This window comes from Harmonia axyridis, chromosome 3, assembly GCF_914767665.1.
Source record: "Harmonia axyridis chromosome 3, icHarAxyr1.1, whole genome shotgun sequence".
Lineage (NCBI taxonomy): Eukaryota > Metazoa > Arthropoda > Insecta > Coleoptera > Coccinellidae > Harmonia > Harmonia axyridis.
Window position 1 is genome coordinate 575122 of NC_059503.1, and position 24524 is coordinate 599645.

Consider the following 24524-nt stretch of genomic DNA (forward strand, 5'->3'; position numbering starts at 1 on the left):
TAATAAGAGCAAGTTCCTAGAATTATGCAGTTCGATATTTTTGATTGCTCGTTCTCTCAACAGATGGCACTGTCGTTTCGTCACAATGTCAGAAAGTATCTAAGTTTGGAATGGTCTCAATTGATAAGTTTCGATTTGATTGGATTATTAGTTTTTAAGAAAATCTTTGGAACTTCGATTTAAAGAATACGAAACTTTTGCGAAAAATCTTTTTTTTTTAAATAATCATTATTTTTTCACCCCCTGAAGTCTTGGTCACAGGTCCCTAGGAAATTATAGGAAATGAAGAGGTCAACACACTTGGCAGAGGGATCGGAAACCCTGACTAAATAGACCTATTTATTCTTACCTATTTCATTGAGTTTTCTTCAACCTTCCATTACCATCTTAGAATCAATGATTAGTGAGCTCGCTTCAATGGCAGCCTGACTGTCAGAATGTATCACTTTATCACATTTCTGATAGTTTCTTACTAGATTAATTTCTAAACATCTTTCTTTTACAAGGCATTCAGTTGACTTTTATATTGCAGAATTGGTGGAATGAAATTCAACTATTTCATGGTTTTCTTTGAGTAATTATTTAATTATTATTTAGCATATACAATTTTGTTATCATTGTAAGATAATTATGTTCAAAAGTGGCAGATTTAGACTGTTGAATGTTTTCGTCAGGAAATGAAACACTGCAATATCTAGGAGGCGTCATATTTAAGTAATTGATGTTTAAAATTCATTACATTCAAAACAATAAAGTTAAAATTTCAATTCGTAATAAAAACTAAATTGCAAAGAACTCCCTATTGTGCCAGTCACAGAAACATAAATCCACAAAACTATCTTCTACAACAGTAAACCAAATAAATGAATAGAAAACGTCGGTCATTTCGGGAGGCTTACAGAACCCACTAATAAAGAACCGGGCTGTAATTCCCGACTATAACGTTCCGTACAAATCTCACGTAATCTCACGGAATCCAAACAGCATCCCAGTCCTCATTTTCACAGTCTAATCGCATCAACCCTTGCCGAACGGGGCTCTGTCGAACGTTTCCAAGAAATAACTGCCCCTGACGTTCCTGGGACTCTCCTCTCCCATCACGGCCCTCTTGCCCCTCGAACATAATCCTATGCGGTAGACGAACGGATTTGGGCACTCCAATCCCACCAATTTCCTGGAGATGATGGACTCCTGATACAGATCGACCGCACGCCCATGGCTGCACACCACTGGAAATAAAAAAATAGGATTATGATGTCACTGAGATATTGTCAGTCAGAAGAGTAGTGTCAAATTGACTGAAACGCCTCGTATAATGTTATTTACTTCCATTGGTCCATCTATTACAATTTTAGGATATTTATATGAATAGCTTTTTCATCGTCACCAGATAATGAATAACCCAGTCTATCATTATCATTAAAATCTAAGGCCTCTTCGACCATTCCTACTACTACAGATTTGTTTGTTATAAGTGTAAATCTCTTTACAGTTCACAATACTCACGATCTTCAAAGAAGTTCTCCCTATTGCACCCTGGCTGTACAGGACTGCCGTTATCCACAAAAAAATCAGCTGTTCCATACGCTGAAGCAAAACCAAAAAATCCCATATTGGTGTGTATTCCATCCACAACCTCTGCATCTTCGGAATGCAGCCTCAGATGTTCGGGAGCCTTCAACGGGAACTCAAAAAGAGGAGCTGCAGCATCCAAACCTAAAACAACATAGAGATATTCGAGCTTCATCTTCAGAAACAACTCAAATTCATACCTACCAGTAATTCTTCCTATTTTTCGTCCAGTTTTATCCAGCATGTCTTTTCCAGCGAAAGCTGCAACTTGAGCACCTAGAGAATGCCCGATAAGGTGAATGTTGACAAGTTTAGTGACGTCACCTTCTAGCATTTCCAAAACGAATTTACTAATAGCCTTACCGATGTCTCTGGTGGTACAAGAAGATCTTATATAATCCTTCTTCGAATGTTTCGACCAGTCTAAGCCTAGAGAAGCCAGTTTGTGCAGGAAAATCAAAGAAATCACATGTGGATGATACAATACAAGAAAAGCTGCCTTCAGCATCATGAAATGGACCAACAATACAATTTAAACCACATTACATTGATCCAATAAACTGTTATACAAGTTTTAGTTCAGCCTTTCAGAAGTAAAAGCTTGCTTATACTGAATCATCTTTATAATTTCAGTTTTCTTACCTATCACATTGTACTTCCCTTTCTTATGATATTGATTGGCCAGCTTCTTGATAAACTCATTATTTCCTGTTCCAAACCAACCGTGAATCAAAATTTTCGTGGGTGAATCCATGTCCATCTTCATCATTTTCAGGTTGACATCTCGAGGATCGCTCTGATTGGCTGTATACAGCAGAAACCTCAATTCTCCAAGATCAGCGTTGCAGAATTTAAACCTGTCTGCTACTTGAAGTACGTTCGAGAGAGAGGAGTTGAAAAGAGTTCCCAAGAAAGCGTTTGAGGTGTTTTCTTGTAGCTGTTGAGGAAAGTTGAAAAGATTGGGTGGCACAACATCGAAGATCTTGAAGCCTGTCGGCAAGAAATTCCATCAGAACTTTTTTAGAAGTCGAAATATGCTGGAATATTTCGAAAACTATGAATAAGTGTCTATATTATCGTGCAATTTTAATTGCATCATTATGTGTAAGAGTTTGTAAGGAATTGAATCGATTAAATTTGATTTCTAGCGTCCCTTAGTTGATAAACAAAATTGCCAATTAAGGATTCACAGCAAATGAGTTGAGTACTAAATATCATTGAGTTTATCCATGATTACCGAAAGTAGGAGATTTTGTTTCCTACATTTTCAGATAACAAAATTTCGGGGAGGCTAGTGGCTTAGCAATTCTTAATAATAACCTCTGAGCCTGGATCCTAATTTCGATACATACGTTGATAACAGGTACTTCTCTCTTCTCCTCGGTAACTATGGTGACTATGGTGGTAACTATGGAGAGCAGAAGGGAGGGTACCTGTTATTTACGTATCAATCGAAATAAATAAGTGAAGTGTTTGCATCTTTATTTCAATTTTTCCAACTCAAGAATTTCATTTTAGTGACTTTTGATTAATTATTTACTGTTGGATGTTTTTCCCCAAAGATTTAATAATTACCCAACTGCTTTATTATCGGCCTTGAAATGAAATCCCTTACATTCTCGGGCAGAAGGATCGACATCTGTGAAATTCTATAGGGTGAGGAATTATTTTCGGCTTGATTAATTCGAAAAGTTCGTTATTGGATATAAAAAGCGAAAGGGTGTTAGGAAAGCTTACGGGTTAGGATTGATAGCAATTCTACTCGTACTTACTATGGCCGAAATTGAGCACTAAAATGAGCGAAAAAATACGTTTTCCCATGGGAATCGATTCGTCACAGAAGGCGCGAGAACAACAGGTGGACTGATAGTTTCTCGTTGATTTATTAACTTTAATAGATTCCGTTAGTCGCTTTTTATGATAGATGCAAGAAATAAGCAGCATTATCGAATGACGTGCGTCCTTAACATTCACTTCCAGAAGGTCGAAATGACTCGAGGAATCTATTTCGAAAAGCGGATGAAAGATTGAAAACAGATATCCTTTCAATAATGCGTGAAAGGCATCTTCAGTATGCTACACTATACGAAAAGTAAGCAGGATCAAAATACGTATGCAAGTTATATCATTGTGCGATTATTCATTGGGTTGGTAAGCTTTTTTATTGAAAAGCTCATTATTTCTTTCCAGGAATATTGAAAAAAAAAGTAGATATTTCTCAACTACTCACACAAAAAGCAAAGAAGAAGATACTTTTGGTGATACGATACTCTCTTTTCCTATTTCCTTAGTATCTTTATTTTTGAATTATTTTCAAATTTTATTTACACTGAATTTTATTAGACTCAACTCCTAAAATTTTAAGTATCTAGATCAGCATGCTCATGGTCAAAAAAATTTCAATTCTAACAGGAATTCTTAATAACTTTAAAATAACCTTTGAGGTAAACGTACACGTGAAGTTGAATTTTGCTGCCATTCTCCTAAAAAAATTTTTTTCAAAAGAAACATTTTCAATTTGGAATTCCTCATACTTCAATCTAAAGAGTATCACACACGACAATATTCATACCTCAATCTAAAGATTATCACACACGACGATTCTTATCTAAAGGAGGTCGAACAAAAAAAAATCTAAGAAAAACATTAAACAAGGGATGTTTTTGCGGAATGAAAGCCGAGAGGATCCGGTGCCTGGAACAGCCATCGTTCCCCCCATAAATCCTTTAAAAATCCCATTCAGTTCTGGCCGCATTGCGAATTGAATTTCTCAGCTTGCGTCCGAACCCAAATTGTTGATTAACGAATTACCGAGAGCGCAACTGAATTACTCTACGCCAGTGGCTGCTCATAACTTAATTAAAAAATTCGTAAATGTCCTTTCCCCCCTGTAGAACGATCGCCCGTGCATCGGCCAGGAATTTTAATGAATCAACAACGGAGACTCCCGCAGAATATGAATAGGGATACGTCTCTTGGTCCGCTTTGAAGTTTTGTATTCAACGAGATCTAATCCGAGTTTTCGTTATTCGAAAAATTACAGGAAAAAACGCGATCATTTTCACGGGTTTTGCGAATTCCGGCGGTTCCAGGATTTTATGTCGACTTGGCAACGTTGCAAGAATTTATTATAGATTTGAAAAGGTTGAAATGTTTTTTTTGAAGAGACTCATAACCCTTACTTTGCAAGGGAATTGATTCTTCTCAAATTCAATATCTCGAAAAGAAGGAGAACTACAAGATATCATTGGAATTTCAGAAACTGCCAGTCATAGTTTCTTCAATAAGTGAAAATCAATTAGAATAATCAATTTTTATATATTTGAGCTGGAATAATTTAATCTCTTCAAAGGTAGTAATGTGCACATGTAATAGAACAACAGGTGACCTTCGTTGAAACATTTTGCAATACCTAAACTTTTTATTGACATTCAGAGTTATAGAAACATTTTTTAAATAATGGAAATTGAACGTTTTGAATATCAATTTATGTGTTGAGCTGGAATATTATAATATATTTCAGAAATCATTCAACGAATAGCAAATTTTGATGTAATAGGTACTTGAAAATAAAATATTCCTTTATAGTGTTAACTCAAAGCAATATTCATAGTGAAAATACAGGGTCGCCCAGAAGAGGTGTGGAAAACAGATTCCAAATATAGTACTAATGAATATAAGAACAAATTTTCTGCAGACATGGATCCTGACTATTCTCTTACAAAATACAAAGTGTAAAAGTTGAAAAAACTCCAAATTGGCTGAAGATATTTTTATGCAATCCGAAACACCTTGTATCGACTTCCTTAGTTTTTCTGTTCAAACTTCAGAAATTTCATAATGAAGGGCCTGTTGATTTTCAATTGTTTCGAGCTTTCAACCAATAATATAATTTTACAAGAATTATTTCCAAAAATTAAATCCCACAGAAACTTTGCTAAAATATCAGTGGCGTTCTAGTAGTGGCCACTGTATTATCGAGAAATCTTTTCTTCTAAGCCACTGAATATTTTTGAAAAATACAATAGACATTTTTTACGAGCAGTGTGGCTATTTTGAGTGGCTATTGGAATTATTGCAGAAAACAAGTTATTTTTTCCAACTTCAACGCTCTGTATGTCGTGAAAGATTGAAAATAGCGAATTTTATCTACTTCCTCAGTTTGCTACAATATATCTGGGACACCCTGTATATTAAAGAATGGAAAATTTCGAATTCGAATGATCTAAATAACAATTTCATTGAAAAAAAATTGTATAACAAATAATGGGACACAAATTTTATACGCTGAAGATTTTTTCTTGAAAACTGTCAAACATACCTTCCCCGTTTTTTTTGGAAAAGATAACATCGCTGGTTTCAGAATTCAATGAAGGAATTAAACGATGTTTTCATTTCCCTACAAAGGAGGCGAACAAACACAATTAAATCCTCATCGCAGCGTGCAAGTCAAGCGTTCGGAAGAAAGCCAAACATCCAGTCATTTGTCGATGCCCCATTATTGAAATTTTATGTTTACACAAAACTCGATACTTGTTAAATTCGATATTGGGCTTTCGATGAATGGCTGTGCCGCGATTCCGCCGGAATTTGTTTGTTTTACATGAATGTAGATATCAATTTTGCCGGTTTATTCGAATTAATCGCTTCCTAATGGGATATTGAGGCTTTTCCGACTATGAAAAATAGTCGGTTGCCATCGGGAAATCTATTGCGGAAACGCCACCTATGATTACAATTCGGTTTTTGGTGTGTTTGCGTTAGCGTCGACTCCGTTCGAAAGCGTTGATTCGTTCGGTTCACACTTTCGGTGTTATATCCACATTTTGCCGTTTTACATCACTCAAAAAATTTATTTTCTTGAATTCTGTGGCATTTCTTGTAAATGCCGTGAGGCAATATCTCAATTTCACATAGGTGTCATGGTTATATTTCATTATTATATGTTTCTCTTATGTCATCGATTTATCCTTTATCTGTCAAATTTGTGTTACAAAAAAACAGTTCTGCCAATCAATATTTTTCTATTCAAAAATCAATGAATGACATTTATGGAAATATATCATTAATTTCAATTTAATTTTGGTAAATTAGAGAAAACAATGTGTGATACTCGTATAGAAAGATCATTCGAACACACAACTCGCCACATCGCTGCTCATTTTTTAAATTTCTCGTGATTTTGTGTGCTTCGAAAGTAACATCAGGGGACGCTGAAGAACTTGAAATCTGGGAAAACCATTACCCCATAAAAGATCTGGCTAGAGGAAACTAAAGGGCTCAACCATTGGTACCAGGACATAGTGGTACAGAGCAAGAAGAAATGTATTTGGAACAATTCTGCATCTTTCAACTGGCTTCCCTACAGGGCATTCAGGTTCCAGGCACCACCTTATGAGAAAAGAGAATTTTATGAAAGAAGATTTTGCAAGAGAAAAAAGCTCCTGACCACATAATCACAGAACCCCCTTCATTACAAGCCAATGCAAATTCTTGGAACGATAAACTTGTAGGAGTGAGGATGTGATATCTCATATATTAGAATTCATTAGAATTTGGAACTGGAGAGAGCTGTAGATGGTGTAAAGGTAAGAAAAGTTGTGATAGGCAGCCCAAAACATCTAACACAGTAGAAGTCTGTCTCTTCTATGGATTCCAGTGGTGTTGAAGATAATGAGCAAGCAGATGAAGTTGCAGAAAAAACATGAAAGGTAACACCATCATTACTTGAACTGCCTGGTGTTGAACTTGCCTCATGCAAGCGAAAATATTTGTGGAATTTTCTTAGTGTTAAACAAAGAAGCCTTTGCATCTCCCAGGAGCTGGACTTCTACTTATTTAGGGACTGCTGACGATAGTAGTACCTACCTTGTGTACCCCATGGACTTTACAGACTCACCAATTGGAAATGAAAACAGCTGAATACATCGATACTGAAAAATATTCAGTTCTGAACACCCAAAGAACACATGTTTGGGCAAGTCCAGATTATCATGAAAAAGTAGCCTAGGCTAATATTGTAGATAATACCAAGATTTAAGAAAGAGTATGCTACACTTCCTCACTGGATTCTCAAGGGAGCATTGGCACCTCAGGGAGCACCTCACGAGAATGAGTCTAGCAGAAAACGAGGAGTACAGATTCTGTAGGGAGGAGGAAGAAACACTAGATCACATAGTGATGGAACGCCTCTGCATCGCTAGACAACGCAAAAAATGCTTTGGACGAGAGACTTTAGCATCCTTGAAGCCATCCCAGAAACTGGAGTTCATTACATCTTTGAAACTGGATGGTGAGCTGTAGACTACGACAACTAATAACGAGAACAGCTTTGATGGGGGCACAATAGATCATATAGAGTCGAGGTGCAATGAAAATCCCTTTCAATCTAAATCTAGGTGTTGAGGATCTCTTTGGAAATTGTTGAGCAGGGTATAGAACAATGGATCAAACTGACCTCAGTTCTGTTTTCTAGCTAATCGACTTATTCAATAATTCTAGAGAGTTTCACATCAGTTAAAGTAGACAATACGATTTTAATATATTTCGTCGCGCCTTTCATTCTGTTGTTATGGAATTCGCAATGTTAGTTGAATCGATGCGAAAGCATTAAACATTGGTGTAAAACACGCAGAGTTTTCCATTGTTACCCGACCGGGCCGAATAACATACCGGAGCCCTTGCAGAGGCGGCAGCGATTTGCCTAATCACCTTTCCGGAATAATTCGCCACGGAATTCCGGTAAATAATTGAAAATGCATTACTGCTACCTCCGAGGTATCGCTTCAGGAATTTGCGTCGCGCATCTGCTAATCTTATTTGCATATTAGTTCGGGTTCTCGCCCCCTCTCATGTCACCTGGAAGGGAGGGAATGCCCAGCGCACTCTCCAATCCTGGACCGGGGAAGATGAATGGGGAATAATGGGATGAGAGCAGTTGAGTGGATTCGTTTCGGACTTCGGTTGATGTAGCATATATGAAAGCTGAAATGAACTTTTTAATCACTTAGAGGTAACTAATGGTGTTTTTTTTTAGAGTTATAGAACTTTAAATTGCAATGAAACAACGATGGATTATTCGATTGACATGAATTTTATTTATCCGCAAGATAATCTTGTGGCATTACATTTTAAATATCATTTCTGGCATATGACCGCCACGGCTGGCTCGGATGTAGTCCAATCTGGACGTCCAATTTACGATGACTTTTTCCAACATTTGTGGCCGTATATCGGCAATAACACGGCGAATGTTGTCTCCCAAATGGTCAAGGGTTTGTGGCTTATCCGCATAGACCAATGACTTTACATAGCTCCACAGAAAGTAGTCTAGCGGTGTTAAATCACAAGATCTTGGAGGCCAATTCACAGGTCCAAAACGTGAAATTAGGCGTTCACCAAACGTGTCTTTCAATAAATCGATTTTGGCACGAGCTGTGTGACATGTTGCGCCGTCTTGTTGGAACCACAGCTCCTGGACATCATGTTTTTTCAATTCAGGAATGAAAAAGTTAGTAATCATGGCTCTATACCGATGACCAGTGACTGTAACGTTCTGGCGATCATCGTTTTTGAAGAAATACGGACCAATGATTCCACCAGCCCATAAAGCGCACCAAACAGTCAGTTTTTCTGGATGTAACGGCGTTTCGACATACACTTTAGGATTAGCTCCACTCCAAATGCGGCAGTTTTGTCTGTTGACGTAGTCATTGAACCAGAAGTGCGCTTCATCGCTAAACAAAATAAAATGGACGTAGTGCGCGATACGTATTCCGCACAGAACCATTATTTTCGAATTAAAATTGCACTATTTGCAAGCGTTGTTCAGGCGTGAGTCTATTTATAATAAATTGCCAAACCAAACTGAGAATAAATCACTTGGCAGCTGTTGAATCGGCCGCTATCTTGAACAGCAGTGCCAACTTAAAGTTATATACCTCGAAAAAAAACACCAACTAGATCTTCAGGTCGAGGTTCGGATGATCTTTCGCTCCTCCTCTAATCTAATCTAATTGAAATTACTTGTCATCTTCAAAAAAAAATTTCGAGTAAGGAAACCTTCGATTAGAAGCTGTAAACCAACGAATTAACTAAAAACAGCAGTTAAACAAAACCACCACATCAAAAACGAAATCAGCGACAAAAATCCCCACCATAACCGTAAATTCCCGTCCTCCACTTCATCTCCAAAAGAATCCCGGAGCACGTTGTTTTAATAACGCGTTCAATGGCGGAGTTACGGGCGTCGAACAGTGTAAAACGTCCGTCTTGACGCTGCGTCGACTTCCTCCACTCTTTACGGCGCGGCAAGTTTGCCGTCCTGCCGGGGGGACATAATAAGTCACGTGCGGCAACAATATCCCGACATGGCCGCTCCGGAAACGACTTCCCAGGAATGCATTCCGAATTTATTACTTCATCAGTCCGTGTGACTGACAACACTTGGATGGGGTAACGGAGCTTCGGACCGACAAGGAATGGGACAGAAGGAAATTGGTGAATAAAAGGGGGGAGGGGGAGGTGAGGAGATAGTGGGGCAAATTGGTTTCTTGGGGTGTGATGTTTTTCAACGAACAATGATGGAGGATTGAATTGAAAATACCTCAGGTAGTTGCTGCAAAGTCAATTGGGATTGTTGCAGGTATTGAGGTGGATCAATCAGACGATAAAACTTCCAAGAATTTACTATTATTCTTTGATGACTAGAATACCAGAATACTAGAGATCACTGGTGGACTCTTCAGTTAGAAGACACACCCTCTCACACCATCGTGAAGAGGTGACTCTGCTACAACGCGGTGACCCCGCCGAGGCCAAAGGAAATGCGGCATCATCTCTTGAGCAGACACCCACTTTGAATTACATCAGAGCGGTTCTTCAGTTACACAATTTGTTTTTTTTTACTTTGCGTTTTATGGGCTGGTGGAATCATTGGTCCGTACTTCTTCAAAAACGATGATGGCCAGAACGTTACAGTCAATGGTGATCGGTATAGAGCCATGGTTACTAACTTTTTCATTCCTGAATTGAACAACCATGATGTCCAGGAGCTGTGGTTTCAACAAGACGGCGCAACATGACACACAGCTCGTGCCACAATCGATTTATTGATAGACACGTCTGGTGACCGCCTAATTTCACCTTTGTTGACCTGTGAATTGGCCTCCAAGATCTTGTGACCGCTAGACTACTTTCTGTGGGGCTATGTAAAGTCATTGGTCTATGCGGATAAGCCACAAACCCTCGACCATTTGGAAGACAACATTCGCCGTGTTATTGCCGATATACGGCCACAAATGTTGGAAAATGTCATCGAAAATTGAACGTCCAAATTGGACTACATCCGAGCCAGCCATGGCGGTCATATGCCAGAAATCATATTTAAAATGTAATGCCACAAGATTATCTTGCGGATAAATAAAATTCATGTCAATCGAATAATCCATCGTTGTTTTATTGCAATTTAAAGTTCTATAGCTCTAAAAAAAACACCCTTGCGTCATTTATCCTCATATTTTTCAGATAACTCACGGTACGATGTCCCGTGAGTGCGCCGGTCAGTTACCTCAGCTCCCTCAATTCCTCTAGGAGATATTTTGGCTGACATACACGTCGAGCTCTCTCCAAGTGTCTTTATCACTCTTCTTTTTTGTTGAGGATTGTGATTAGAATCCTTGTGCAGACATCTTTTGGTTGAGTTGGATATTTGCACAAGCAGTCGTATCGCCAAAAGAAGTGAACAAGACTCTTGTAGATAGAGACAATTTAGTACCAAGACACCTCTATAATAAGAAAATTACCACAGTAGTATATGAAGCGATACTAAAAAAACGGATTAGACCATGGCAAGAGAGCCCGGAATTTTCCTATAGAGTCGGGCAGTCCAGCAGTGAAAGCCTTCAGCATAATACATTGGAAGGTATTGAAATGTTCGCAGTATACAAGAGAAAAATAGTAGAAATAGGCGTTGGTTGGTCTAGCTACGACTGTCCTAGCAACAATTACCCGGACAGTACAAAAGCATGTTGGTCTTCTTGTGCAAATTTTGCGCTCAAAAAATGGATTAGCTGTTGTTTTGAAAATAAACCTTGCTGTGCCTAAATTAACCCATGGTACCTAGTACCTATATACAACCAGTTCGTACAAGCTTTAAGCTTCTGACAAATCTCACAGTGGCCTAGACGAGTCGAAATAGAAAAAAAAGGCACAAATATCTAGCGCTTACACCATTTTGTACCACAATACCAGAAAGTAATCGAGCTGAAATTGAAGGAAGAGATTTTCAACACTCTCCCTAATGAAAACCCATCATCTAAACGATCATCAACTCGCTGAGTACCTACAAGCATCCTTCACTCCTTAATTCGTTTAAAAAAGCCATTTTTTAAAAGCGATTTCGTTTTTCGAACAATACGAACGGGTCGAGAGAGAAGTTTCGAGGCTCGCGGGTAAAAGCACGCGAACGAATTATTCAAAGTCCGTAATCGCTTCGGTCGACAACGAATAAATATCTGGGACACTTTTCCAAACCGGACCGTACGTGTCAGGACGAATAGTCCGGAGACCGGATGGATGCGGAAATTGGATGCGACACGCCACGCTTCGGTCTCAAGGACTTCCACTGATTTTTTTCTATAGATAATCTGACTTCCTAGGCAAATTACTCTGGACTCCCCTAGAGCTCGACTATTTGATGTTCGATCCAGAATTCTATGAGGTTCTTGGCCAACCGATTCTATTTTCTAACGGGTGTTTTTTTTCGAGGTATATAACTTTAAGTTGGCATTACTGTTCAAGATGGCGACCGATTCAACAGTTGTCAAGTGATTTATTCTCAGTTTGGTTTGGCAATTCCTCATGAATAAACACACTCCTGAACAACGCTTGCAAATAGTGCAATTTCATTTCGAAAATAATGGTTCTATGCGGAATACGTATCGCGCACTACGACCATTTTATTTTGTTAAGCGATGAAGCGCACTTCTGATTGAATGGCTACGTCAACAAACAAAACTGCCACATTTGGAGTGAAGCTAATCCTCAAGTCTATATCGAAACACCGTTACATCCAGAAAAACTGACTGTTTGGTGCGCTTTATGGGCTGGTGGAATCATTGGTCTGTACTTCTTCAAAAACGATGATGGCCAGAACGTTACAGTCAATGGTGATCGGTATAGACCCATGATTACTAACTTTTTCATTCCTGATTTGAACAACCATGATGTCCAGGAGCTGTGGTTCCAACAATACGGCGCAACATGTCACACAGCTCGTGCCACAATCGATTCATTGAAAGACACGTTTGGTGACCGCCTAATTTCACGTTTTGGACCTGTGAATTGGCCTCCAAGATCTTGTGATTTAACACCGCTAGACTACTTTCTGTGGGGCTATGTGAAGTCATTGGTCTAGGCGGATAAGCCACAAACCCTTGACCATTTTGAAGACAACATTCGCCGTGTTATCGCCGATATACGGCCACAAATGTTGGAAAAAGTCATCGAAAATTGGACGTCCAGATTGGACTACATCCGAGCCAGCCGTGACGGTCATATGCCAGAAATCGTATATTAAATGTAATGCCACAAGATTATCTTGCGGATAAATAAAATTCATGTCAATCGAATAATCCATCGTTGTTTTATTGAAATTTAAAGTTCAATAGCTCTAAAAAAACACCCGTCACATAGTTTTTCAAATGAATACATAAAGACTTTTCTTTGATCATTAATTACAATAAATTGAATAACTTAGGAAGTTATCAACCAAGACAGAACATCCGAATTTCTTTGTCACAATATCAATTACCTATGTAGTGACTGTGCTTTCCCGAGAGATGGCGTTATGGACTTCGCGTCATACTCTTATTCGGCACCGCTGGTATATAACCCCAGCTCGAAACTTTCCAATTCTGTCGAATAATTTCATTTTTGGTATGTCGTATTATTGGACGCTTGGATGTTATTGAATAATAAATGATAATTCCTAAAGTTCAATACAGGAAAAAAAACCAAAACGACACCTTTTGTCTACCAATTTTTTTCCGAAATGTGTCTTTAATTTCAAAATATCAAATTAGGTCGGTATAAATTCCAAAAAAAAGAACAAATACTATTTAACCGTAAAATTCAAAATATATGATGGTACGGTGATATTATACACAATAGTTTTCCTTTCCTAATGAGATTTTGAATACTAGTTGAATTGATGTGGGAATGGATCAACCTTTGTGTAAAAATAGCCACCGTGTTTCAAACTATCCCTTATCAAAATTGTATGACAGTATTTACCTGTACTTAGATGTGATGAAAAATTCATCGTCAGACCATGTCAACCCGTTGACAACTCAGAATGGAACAAAAATTACCGTAGAGCATAAAAAATTAGCAATCATCCGGAAAAAGCCTCCCCACGTTCCTTAATCATAAAACCTTTTTCAATTACGTCTGTCACACAAACATTGCCATGTTATGAAAAACCCTACTCAACCGCAAATCTGGGGAATTACTTAATATGGAAGTGTCATGGAAAAACGTTTCATTTTTCACACGATATCGTTTCAGTTATCATTTCACCAGTCGCTGAAGTATGTCAGTTTTCTGATTGTTCTTTAATAAAAATTCTAGTCGAGGTAATTTCTATCAACTGAACAAAGTCAATTTTTCGATGTAAACATGCTAAAGAAAACAGTTCAGACATATACATATATTACTTTTTACTCTGTTTATGGCTCTAACAACGAATTTTGGTGTGTATCGTGTCTGAAGTTTGAACTTTTGTTCGAAAGGTACCCAAAATTTCCTCAAAATAGATGATTAATATGTCACAAAATGTATGAGGTTTTCCTAGATAATAGCTCGCACAGAAAGAATTGAATTATTCTGAATTCATTCACTTGTGCATACAACTTTCTCATTCATATGTTCTTAGAAAGATACAATAAATAATATCTCTACCCTGCCCTAATTAGTGTGCAGGCACCATGATACCATTGCGCAGGCATACAAGTTAGAGAATAAGAAAAGGAAGATGAAATTCACGGTGTACAATATGATTTTATGTTTGTAATCAATATAAAACTGGAAAAAGGAGAGTTGAGTGGAGTAAGTTACAAGGTGATGACCAGTTGAGTTAGTAGAGTGTTCAAGGATGTTTTTGTTTTCAAGTGCTGTACCACAATAAAGTTCTCGTCGTCCATCAGTATTTTAAAAATTCCCACGCAAATGCGATACCCCAAATTTCAACTAGTTCATTGAAGGTGTAAACCCTGAATGCAGGAATCCTAAAGTTATTTAAAATCACAACGAACCTGTTTAAAAATTCCTAACATTCATGGACAGACGCTCCAAGAAAATTCTGCCGAACCTGGAAAGAACAGGCTAACTAAAACTCGTCTGCAAGATGAATAGCTTCATTCGACACCGATTTGCCTTCGCTACTAACAATCCCAGGATATGTGCTCAGCATGGAAACGGTCTGAAGGGCTCCCTTTCTGAGTCAGGTGAAATTCGGGAGAATCGTTTTTCATCCTCATAACGCGGGGAACATGAAGCATAACCTACAAGTCGGAGTGAAATCAGCATTCAACACACAGGCACGCACTTTCCCGAAGCAATAAAACATGATGAAATACAAACCTATCAGAATAAAACGTTTTATCGTGAGCTATCCTTCAATCGGCTGATTTTTCCGACGAGGCGTGTGCTGGAACTTCTAATGGAAGCTGGGGGGAAAGGGGTATCGAAGATACTCTCATTTTTCACAAGTGGGCTAGCTGAATTTACAGACTTTTGAGGTTTGATAACTTCCGAAACAGGTTTTTGTGAAAATTTCCAGAGATACGCTGACACCTGCAAAATAATAGTTTCTGAGATATTGGATTGACTTTTTTTTTTCATTTCTTTATATGTGGTATAAATGTGATAAAATCCATCAAAAATAGTTCTCTAACACCCGCCTTGGTCCTAAGTTGATGGAAATTCATGTTTCATCGAATATGAAACGGCAATTATTATATTTCAATATTTTTAATTCTATAAATTCCAATTATTTTACTGCTAAAGGGCGCATTCAATCCAAAATGACTTTAACAAGAGAATAAATTCAGGTTTTTGTTAATCCTAAATGAAAACAAGTCGGACCTTAGCTAATAGGAAAAAAAAAAGTCAGAATGAGTGTAACTAGCATATCTCATAGTTTGTCGTAAAACTTGTAGAGCACCATGTACTTCTGATTCTTCAATGAGTTGGTAGTTATTGATTCATCTAAATCAAGAAAACAATGATGAGATTGCTCAAAACTAGCTTTAAACATCAAGAAATTGGATAATTACCAATCCCAGACAAGGATTGACTAATATTGTGCTTCTTGCTCTTGATACTCAATATACTATTTTTTTCGTGAAGTTAATTATGAAATACATAAAATTTAGATTGCTTTGTATTTCGTCTGAAACTGAGAGGAGAATATCATAAAAAAACTGAGCTGGAGGCAAGGTTTCCATAAGGAAGTCCCAACAGAGGGAAAATGCCGTGAACTATAACTTTTCGGTCATTCCAAGCTCACCGTATCGGAAAGTGTCTTGTACCTTTCACGCTATGCGGAGCAGATGATCATGTTTTCTCCTCCGGTTCCTGTCCAATAATATCCCTTTTTCCGGATCTTCGATCCGCACTTCCGGTTTGTCGCGAACTACGAGAACATCCCTTACATTTTTTAAGAAGAAGGGGCGAACCAACGGTTGAAGCTTCCGCTAGAGGAAGTGATTCAAGAGTGATCAGATATTGTTGTATTGGAATTGAATTTCTCATAGATTATTTCATGAAAAGCTAAATAAGGTTGTTCGGGAGTTATCCAGTTCAAAATTAGAAATTAATTAAAAAAATTGTTGATTACAATATCTGTCAGTATATTATAATTTCAAAAATATGAATAATATATGATATAGCTGCATCCTTTCTCTGCATATGTACTGAAACTCAAGCTCGTAGCTGCAAGAATTTTTCGAAAATCTGAACTTTGCGTGAAAGGTCCAAAATCCAGATATTTCCTCGAACTCTAACTCAAAATAGGAGAGTGATGGCCAGGAACAGATTGCAAATTTCCCTTTCACCTATAGGTTTTGTTTGAAAGTACACAAAATGATGAAAATTCTAAGTGGAAAAAATTTTTACAATTTTACCATACATATACAAATTTGTGCATATGGCATTTTTAATTTAGAGGAACTTCAATAATGAAATTTACTTATAATTCAGATGAAACCGTCTCCTATGAATACGGTGAAAATCAGATACGCAGGTGATTTGGTTCGAGTGTAATGAGCAACGTTGTGAGAGTCAAAATTTTCATAATTTTGGAAAGACATATTTTCCAAACGAATAGGCCTAGAAGAATAACTCATACTAATACAAAATCTACTCGATCCCTTAGATATATCAGCAAGTTTCTCATCCTTCAGAACAAGAAAATCCAGATTATTAATCGAAACATTTCTATTATCTTCCAATGCTCGGACAGAATTGAATTTGATCATAAATTCATCATTAGTTAGTCGAATTTAATTGGTTGACACTATAATTGAAATAAATTTTGAAAAATACAGAGATTGCGACAAAATTAGATAGCAATTCATTCAAGGAACGACCTCTCAAAAATGTATGGTACAATATTTCGTTGTCACAAAATGGTGAAAGCGCTTAAGCTTTCCTAGTTGGAAAATGGCGAATGCGTTGTTAGGAAGGTATGCCATTTACTATGGAAAAATCTGCCAAATGGTCACCACGGCTAGGGTTGCATAACAATATCCTTTTCATGGAATGTTCAATGACCAATTCGCACATTTGTGTCTGTATGCCCTCGATAACCACACGAATTGCATCTTTAAAGTCTCGAATTGATTCTGGAACATTGGCACAGACCCTATCCTTCCTGTGTCTTAATCGAGAAACCTAGGCTTTCGTCAACACTTGGGGCTACATCAGCAATATTCTCAGTTCTTCACATCACTAACTTCTCCCAACAGATCAAACTTTTGCACCAGTTTTACTATTGACATCCGAAGAAGTATTGGCTTAGTTTTAATTTGTACAAGTCAAAAATGACGGCTGTCATCTTTTGACTTTGACAAGTTAAAACTAAGCCTGCTATCTGGCTAGATAGCAGGCTTTTCAAAATGAAATATCTTCTGGGAAAACCCTTACCTTTCTTGATTTGGTAAAATGGCGAATGCACGAACACAACAATGAATAAATGAAAATGACATCCACAAATGAAACAGCATCACCAAACTTATTGCACCTCATATTCTAGAAAACATCACAGCTACGACTCCAGAAAATAGAACAACATCTTCCTCCCAAGCGATTTTCTCTCGTATACGTCAAGACTGTACCTCATCCGATGGTGATCCCTTGACGTTGAAAACCGCAGCATTGAATTCAATTATGACATTATACGATTCATTTTAGCGTCTACGCCTGCCGCCACCGCCGCTATCTCAATCTAATTTTGAGCGGGGTGGGGGAATGCCTCCAGTAATAAACCTTCACGTCGTGATCGGAATTCTCTTTTGCGGCAGAATTCAATTCTGGAACAATTTTATTGGGTAATTAGTTCACTGTTCCGACAAATAGTGGGGATGCCTGTGTCAGGCCGATGATGCCCTCTAAAATACCTTACGGAATTGATTAGCGAGGCTTCGTGATTGCGTTTTAGGATTATTTGGTCGCGTTCAATCTCATCCCCAAGGATCATCATCATGTTGCATCATCAAAGTTGATGGTAACGAGAGCATCCCATGAGTTTGCTCAATCTGATTTTGAAGGAGGCGAGCGGTTGCAAATCGTTGTCTCAACGAAGAAACTCTAAAGTAACGTTCTTGAATGACAGTTGTTACCCGTGGTCTACCCTGTCCTGGTGTTCGGACATCCATACCTGTCTCCCTGAATCGCTGCAACATTCTGGACACACTTGTATGGGAAACTCCAAACCTTTCTGCAATTCTTGTGTATGTCCACCCTTCTTCTCGCAAAACTACCGCTTGGGCACATTCCTCTATAGTCAAATTGCGTGTTTCGCGTTGCAAAGCGATCGAGTGTATAAAATCAAACGAAAGAAAAACTATTGATCACTAGAATTGATCGAGAACAACTGATTTCAGAATGGAGCCAATACATTCAAAATCTGATAATTTCATCTTTTTTTATTCCTGCTGGGAAAAAACATCTGTATTGAAAGAAACTTTGAAAGTGGATAACATATGCATGCACAATTCTGATAAAAATAATTATCATTGAGAACACCTTCAGTTGTAGAATAAATTTGAGATTTCCATAATGTGCGTTAATTTTTTTGCGCAGTGTATATGTGAGCCGCTTCAATGGTCCTTACAAGACACTATTGAGTTCACGGTCAGATAGGTTAGATTTCTGCTTGCAAGAGGGTTTTTGACATGAAATAAATACCTGAAAGAGAGCAGGTACTACTAAAACGAAAGAAACCTAAAAATCTTGATGTTACCACACTCTTGTCTGATGCCTTTTAAATTGTATCCAATTGCTCAAATGAACAAGGATCTATGTAGACACTAGAGATTACATTCAACATAAATAGAAATTCGTTGATAAGACTATGGTTACCTACTCGAATATCATTGGGAGTATAAGCAGCAGAAATATAGGACTTGAGACTTATGAATCACCCAGATCTAGCCTTGACAACTACGTCAAAAATGCTTCAAAACCTCTGTTGCAATCTTTCCGAGTCACTCAACCTCCAAGACTGTTAAAAACCCCCCGTTCGCAACCAATAAGACCAGATTATTACTGGTCTGAAAGAGGCATTAGTCTCGGCGACACTGAAAACTCTCCATTCTTCGGATTGAACAATGAGCCCCAACAGTTATTGGTCACGTCCCATTTCCACACGAACTGTCGCTTCTTCCGAACGCCCTATTCAGGCCGCCCCTTTGTATTCCCGGAGGCTGCGGGCCCATTCGTGGCGTATTATTGCAGCCCCTATTTATTATTCCGACCCCCTTCCCGGCCGCTCGAAAGTCACAATGAAATTTTAACAAGTTTCTTTGTCGCCGCGGTTCAAATCGCGGAAAAACAGGGAGAGTGATTCATTGTCGACAAGGAAATTCATTCTGGCTGATTTTTCATCGGATTTGGTCGGTGCGACAAGTCTGCTAGTGGGGTTCATGATGAGGTGAGGGTGGGGGTTTGGTGGTTTGGAGGTTTCATTGGTTTTTACTATGGGACTTTTCGAAAGATCGTCCTTAAATCGTTGCCAAATCTGACAACGCCTCAGTATTGACTCATGAGGATTTAAAACTGGGATACCCAGAAGATTGCTTTTCATGCTGGCCACTTCAGTATGTGTTCATCATGTCATGTACAACCAGCAGATCCTGCAGATTTCATCTGCCTGCAGGCCCATGCGGGCAGAAGGTAGGTGCGTTCACCGTTAGCAGTTTCAAAATAAGTGGAAGTTCAGAAAAAATTTCACGAATCTTCTGCACTCGTCGTTTTCTGCTAGACCCATTCTTATGCTTCCTGAGGCGTCTTGTAAAGAATGCTGTAAGGAGATGTTTTATATTCCTGCGAAGATCCAGATACTCCTTAGATCTTGTCGAAGTGTCGAAGTTCCGAAGACTTTTCAGAATAAACCTAGGAAGATTCCGCCAGATGTGTATATATTTCGGTTATTTTCAAACTCCTGAAATTCTCTCTTCTGAGTACATTTGCCTACACCACAGAACGGTTCCAAGCCCATGAAAGGAGTTTGTGGATCCATATCAGAGTGTGTATGGAAATATTATTGTGATGTCACAATATTTGTTTCCAAATATCTTCAACTTGCGAATTTTGAGCAGATTTTGGTCTTATGTCATTGATGTCTAACTCAAGATCAAATTGAATAATTTATGTTCTCTCAATCTTGAACAATATTACAATCGAAGTAAAGTTATTGTTTCAGTTGTTGAAAATTCAAAACTGATCAAACTGTAATAATGTTGTCAACAGAGGACATTCAGTAAAAACATCCAGAGAAGCACTGATATTTACTAATTGTTTCGAGTGAAATAATACCTCATAAAATTTTGTGTAAGTATTAATATTTTATCGGTATTTTTAGGAATATGCAAAAACAAAATGAACATGAAGGAGCCCACAAAAATATCAGATGTAAATTCCTCAGTCTGTATATAAAATCTGAAATGTTATCGGGTCGGATGCACTGGCACACTTGTGGAATACTCCCGCTGCAAAGCAACAAAAAACTCGATTAAACCTCGGCTGAAACAATAAAAATCCGTCAGAGCAGAATCTTGCCGAAATTCTTGTAACGTACCACGGCCGAAGACGTTATTAATATCCTGCAGGGGATTTTTGACAAAGTTTTACTCTATATTAAACTGTCTATCGAACTTTGAGATCCCGGAGGAATCTTCCGCTAAACTTCCACAGGTAAATTCAATTTCATCTCGTACAAAGTATGGGAACTGGATTAAACTCCAGAGCCTTTGTGGATATTGCGAAAAGCCACAGTCGACAACGATGAAGAAGGAACTTCACTTAACTGATGAAATGGTATTAAGATTAAATATCGGCCAGCCTTTTACAGATGACATTTCGGTTGAACGTTGAAAAAATATTTGATTCGTCCAAATTGATTGATTCCTTCGATTTTATCCGCTTGCAGAATCAGTTTTTCAAGGTTTGCCTTCAATTTCATAAACGCTCTATCAATATCAATACTTACCTTGAGTTTCTACTTCACTGAGAATGCCAAATATTTTATCAGAAAACTTTTAGTTAGAATAGTGGAATCATTATCACTAGTTAATCTCATTTGGAGCAATCTTGTTCAAGATGTGGGTAAATAAATAAATGAGACATTATTTGTATTGCCATTCAAGGATTATTTGCATTTATTGAGATTATGTTATACGACTAGATCTCATATGATCTGTTTAGAAGCAGACTATTTTTCGGTTCAAATGTCTGATTTTATAAATTTTGAGTGGAGGGTGGTCTCAAATGATCAGGTTCGAATCATTGAGGAATTTGAGGTCAAAATCGATTATATTTATCTGCCGAACTCAATGTGTTGGACAAAATTCATCACTTGGATCCGCAATAATATAGGGTATTTTTTTTCGAGGTATATAACTTTAAGTTGGCATTACTGTTCAAGATGGCGACCCATTTGACAGCTGTCAAGTGATTTATTCTCAGTTTGGTTTGGCAATTCATCATGAATAGACTCACGCCTGAACAACGCTTGCCATTAGTGCAATTTTATTTCGAAAAAAATGGTTCTGTGCGAAATACGTATCGCGCACTACGTCCATTAGCGATGAAGCGCACTTCTGGTTGAATGGCTACGTCAACAAACAAAACTGCCGCATTTGGAGTGAAGCTAATTCTCAAGTGTATGTTGAAACACCGTTACATCCAGAAAAACTAACTGTTTGGTGCGCTTTATTGGCTGGTGGAATCATTGGTCTGTACTTCTTCAAAAACGATGATGGCCAGAACGTTACAGTCAATGGTGATCGGTATATAGCCATGATTACTAACTTTGTCATTCCTGAATTGAACAACCATGATGTCCAGGAGCTGTGGTTCCAACAAGACGGCGCAACATTTCACACAGCTCGTGCCACAATCGATTTATTGAAAGACACGTTTGGTGACCGCCTAATTTCACGTTTTGGACCTGTGAATTAGCCTCCAAGATCTTGTGATTCAACACCGCTAGACTTCTTTCTGTGGGGCTATGTAAAGTCATTGGATATTGTTTTACTGGATGATTAAAAATTGTTTATTTTAAAATGTCGATATCAAAGAATCTATCCTTGAAATTTCACGGAAATTTTGTGCTTATATAAACTTCATAGATAAAGTTAACTATTCAAAAAGTCAACTATGTGTCATTCCTGTGAGGAAAATAATCCAGTTATCGTGATCTTGAACTACAGATATTAGAGAGACCAGACCGATTTGTATCGATTTTTTTCGGTCATTCACCGAGAGTTCTTCTTCAACCCTTTCTGCAAATTAGGTTATTCACAAAGAGGGTTCTTCTTCGACCCTCTCCGCAACTAACCAAAAATATTCAATGAAATTTCGTAACTGTATGTAGCAGTTGTTTTGAAAAAAAAAATGTAGATTTCAATTAAACATCGATTTGATCCAGAATAGAAAAATTTGAATACCAGAAAGTTCTTTTGCAATGATTTGTTGCATGCAATTATGATTTTCAATGATTTTCCTCATTCTTCAGGAAAATTATTCTAGAAAAATGATGAATGAGACTGTTTTGAAGGTAACACGTCATTCAATGTTTTTATGGATGTCACAGACAAGAAAGTTTTGAATTCTTATTTGTGTTCAGAAGAATTTCGTCAAAAAATCACATGAATACTAGTGTTAACAAGGCCCTGAATTCACGCCAGTGCGTTTCTCATTTTTTAAACTTCATCAAGAACATATTATTCAACTTCAGAGACTGCCAAGATGTTACAATCATCTATAGAGACTGTATAAATAAACAGAAGTCCTCTCGATATCAGGCATTATTTCGTTATCAGATATTTAACAAACGTCCGAAACAGAAAGGCTCGATCTGCAAAATTCAACCGGGCATGCAGTAGTTCTAACGGCCGTTCATCACAGATAATAACAAGCGATAAAAGATTCATTGCCTGTCGTTAAAACAGTGAACAGGAATCGACCGAACGATTCGTTCCACATCGAAACAAACCCTGATGCTACATACGCCAGACCAAAAGAATCAATACGATGGCTATGAATATCGATGGCCATATTTATTTGGTATGTTGGTATGCTTGTTGCAGTGAGTGGCTGGCATACATAACATTTATCTTGATAGGTTGGCTATTGCGGGGATTTTGGTGTTTGGAGGAAATTCCAGCCTCTGTATTGGCTGCTTCCGAGATTTTTCTCTATTAAGATTTTCACTCTCGCCATAAATTGATGTGTCAGTGTCTGAACTATTTAGAAAACCTAACATACTGATTGTCTTTTATTTAGAAATCATAAATTTTGGGATTTAGTATTCTTAAATTTTTATTTGTTATGCTTTTATCATGTGATCTTAGTATTCTCATCAATCGTGGTTTGATATGCAGATGATTAGATATTAGGCTTTTTATTTAACTTGAGAGCCTCAAGACTGGAGCAATATATAAAGATCATGCACTCATCTCAAATTAGATTCATAATTTCAATGGATTATTTTCATTACAATTGCATTTCTGAACATACTCACACGATATCAATATGACATCTCAAATCCATATTGAATTTCTTTCAAATACCACTCGGATCTATGATTAGCAGCCACAAATAACTGTGAAACCTATAACCTCCACATGTCTTTGCTTCTAATACCTGACATTAGACATATTATCTCTGAGTTCTTGACTTATCAAAATTTAATACTGTAAGATCTAAGAGATTATCTGTATCTCAGTAGGAATTGCTGCGATTTCTCACTGGTTTTCTTACAGGCAACTGCTACCTCAGAGAGCATAATAAGAATCAGAGGAATGCAGATTCTGTGGGGGTGGAGGATGGAACTCTTAATTACCTGGTCACAGAATACCTTACCATTGTAATCCAACAAGACAAAGTTGCGGACGAAAAACTTATGAAAGTGAAAATGTAACCTACAAGCAATACCAGATACATCAGTTTATGATAATTCTGGAGCTAAGAGATGAGCTGTAAATGGTTCAGTGGTGAGAACAGCTCCCAAAGAGAGCACATACCTCGAATTAATCGACTTAAAAAAATATTATTAGTATAGAGCAGAGTACCTAATCCTCTCAGAAATCTGTGTTATTTATTTTGGGTAGCATGCCTGATCTATATGTGTAGGATGGTATTGAAATGAAGTAACTCAATAACCAAAA

The 24524-nt window shown here is 37.7% G+C and overlaps 1 protein-coding gene across 1 annotated transcript; it reads right to left on the reverse strand.

The window, feature by feature from the left end:
* Positions 1-562: 562 nt before the first annotated feature.
* LOC123676483 (pancreatic triacylglycerol lipase-like) lies at positions 563-3496 on the reverse strand. The gene is made up of 5 exons (XM_045612385.1): positions 3345-3496; positions 2215-2562; positions 1777-2001; positions 1507-1716; positions 563-1229 (listed from the first exon to the last, which is right to left on the reverse strand). Exons 1-5 carry the CDS (start codon positions 3391-3393, stop codon positions 1018-1020), a joined length of 1044 nt encoding a protein of 347 aa, XP_045468341.1. The 5' UTR covers positions 3394-3496; the 3' UTR covers positions 563-1017.
* Positions 3497-24524: the final 21028 nt, after the last annotated feature.

Bases quoted from the DNA above. Each gene is read 5' to 3' on its own strand.
- LOC123676483 (XM_045612385.1), bottom strand. From the start codon at position 3,393: ATGGGAAAACGTATTTTTTCGCTCATTTTAGTGCTCAATTTCGGCCAT. The intron at 2,563-3,344 runs GTAAGTACGAGT...TCTTGCCGACAG, and splicing joins AGTGCTCAATTTCGGCCATA to GCTTCAAGATCTTCGATGTT. The intron at 1,717-1,776 runs GTAGGTATGAAT...ATGTTGTTTTAG, and splicing joins AAAAATAGGAAGAATTACTG to GTTTGGATGCTGCAGCTCCT.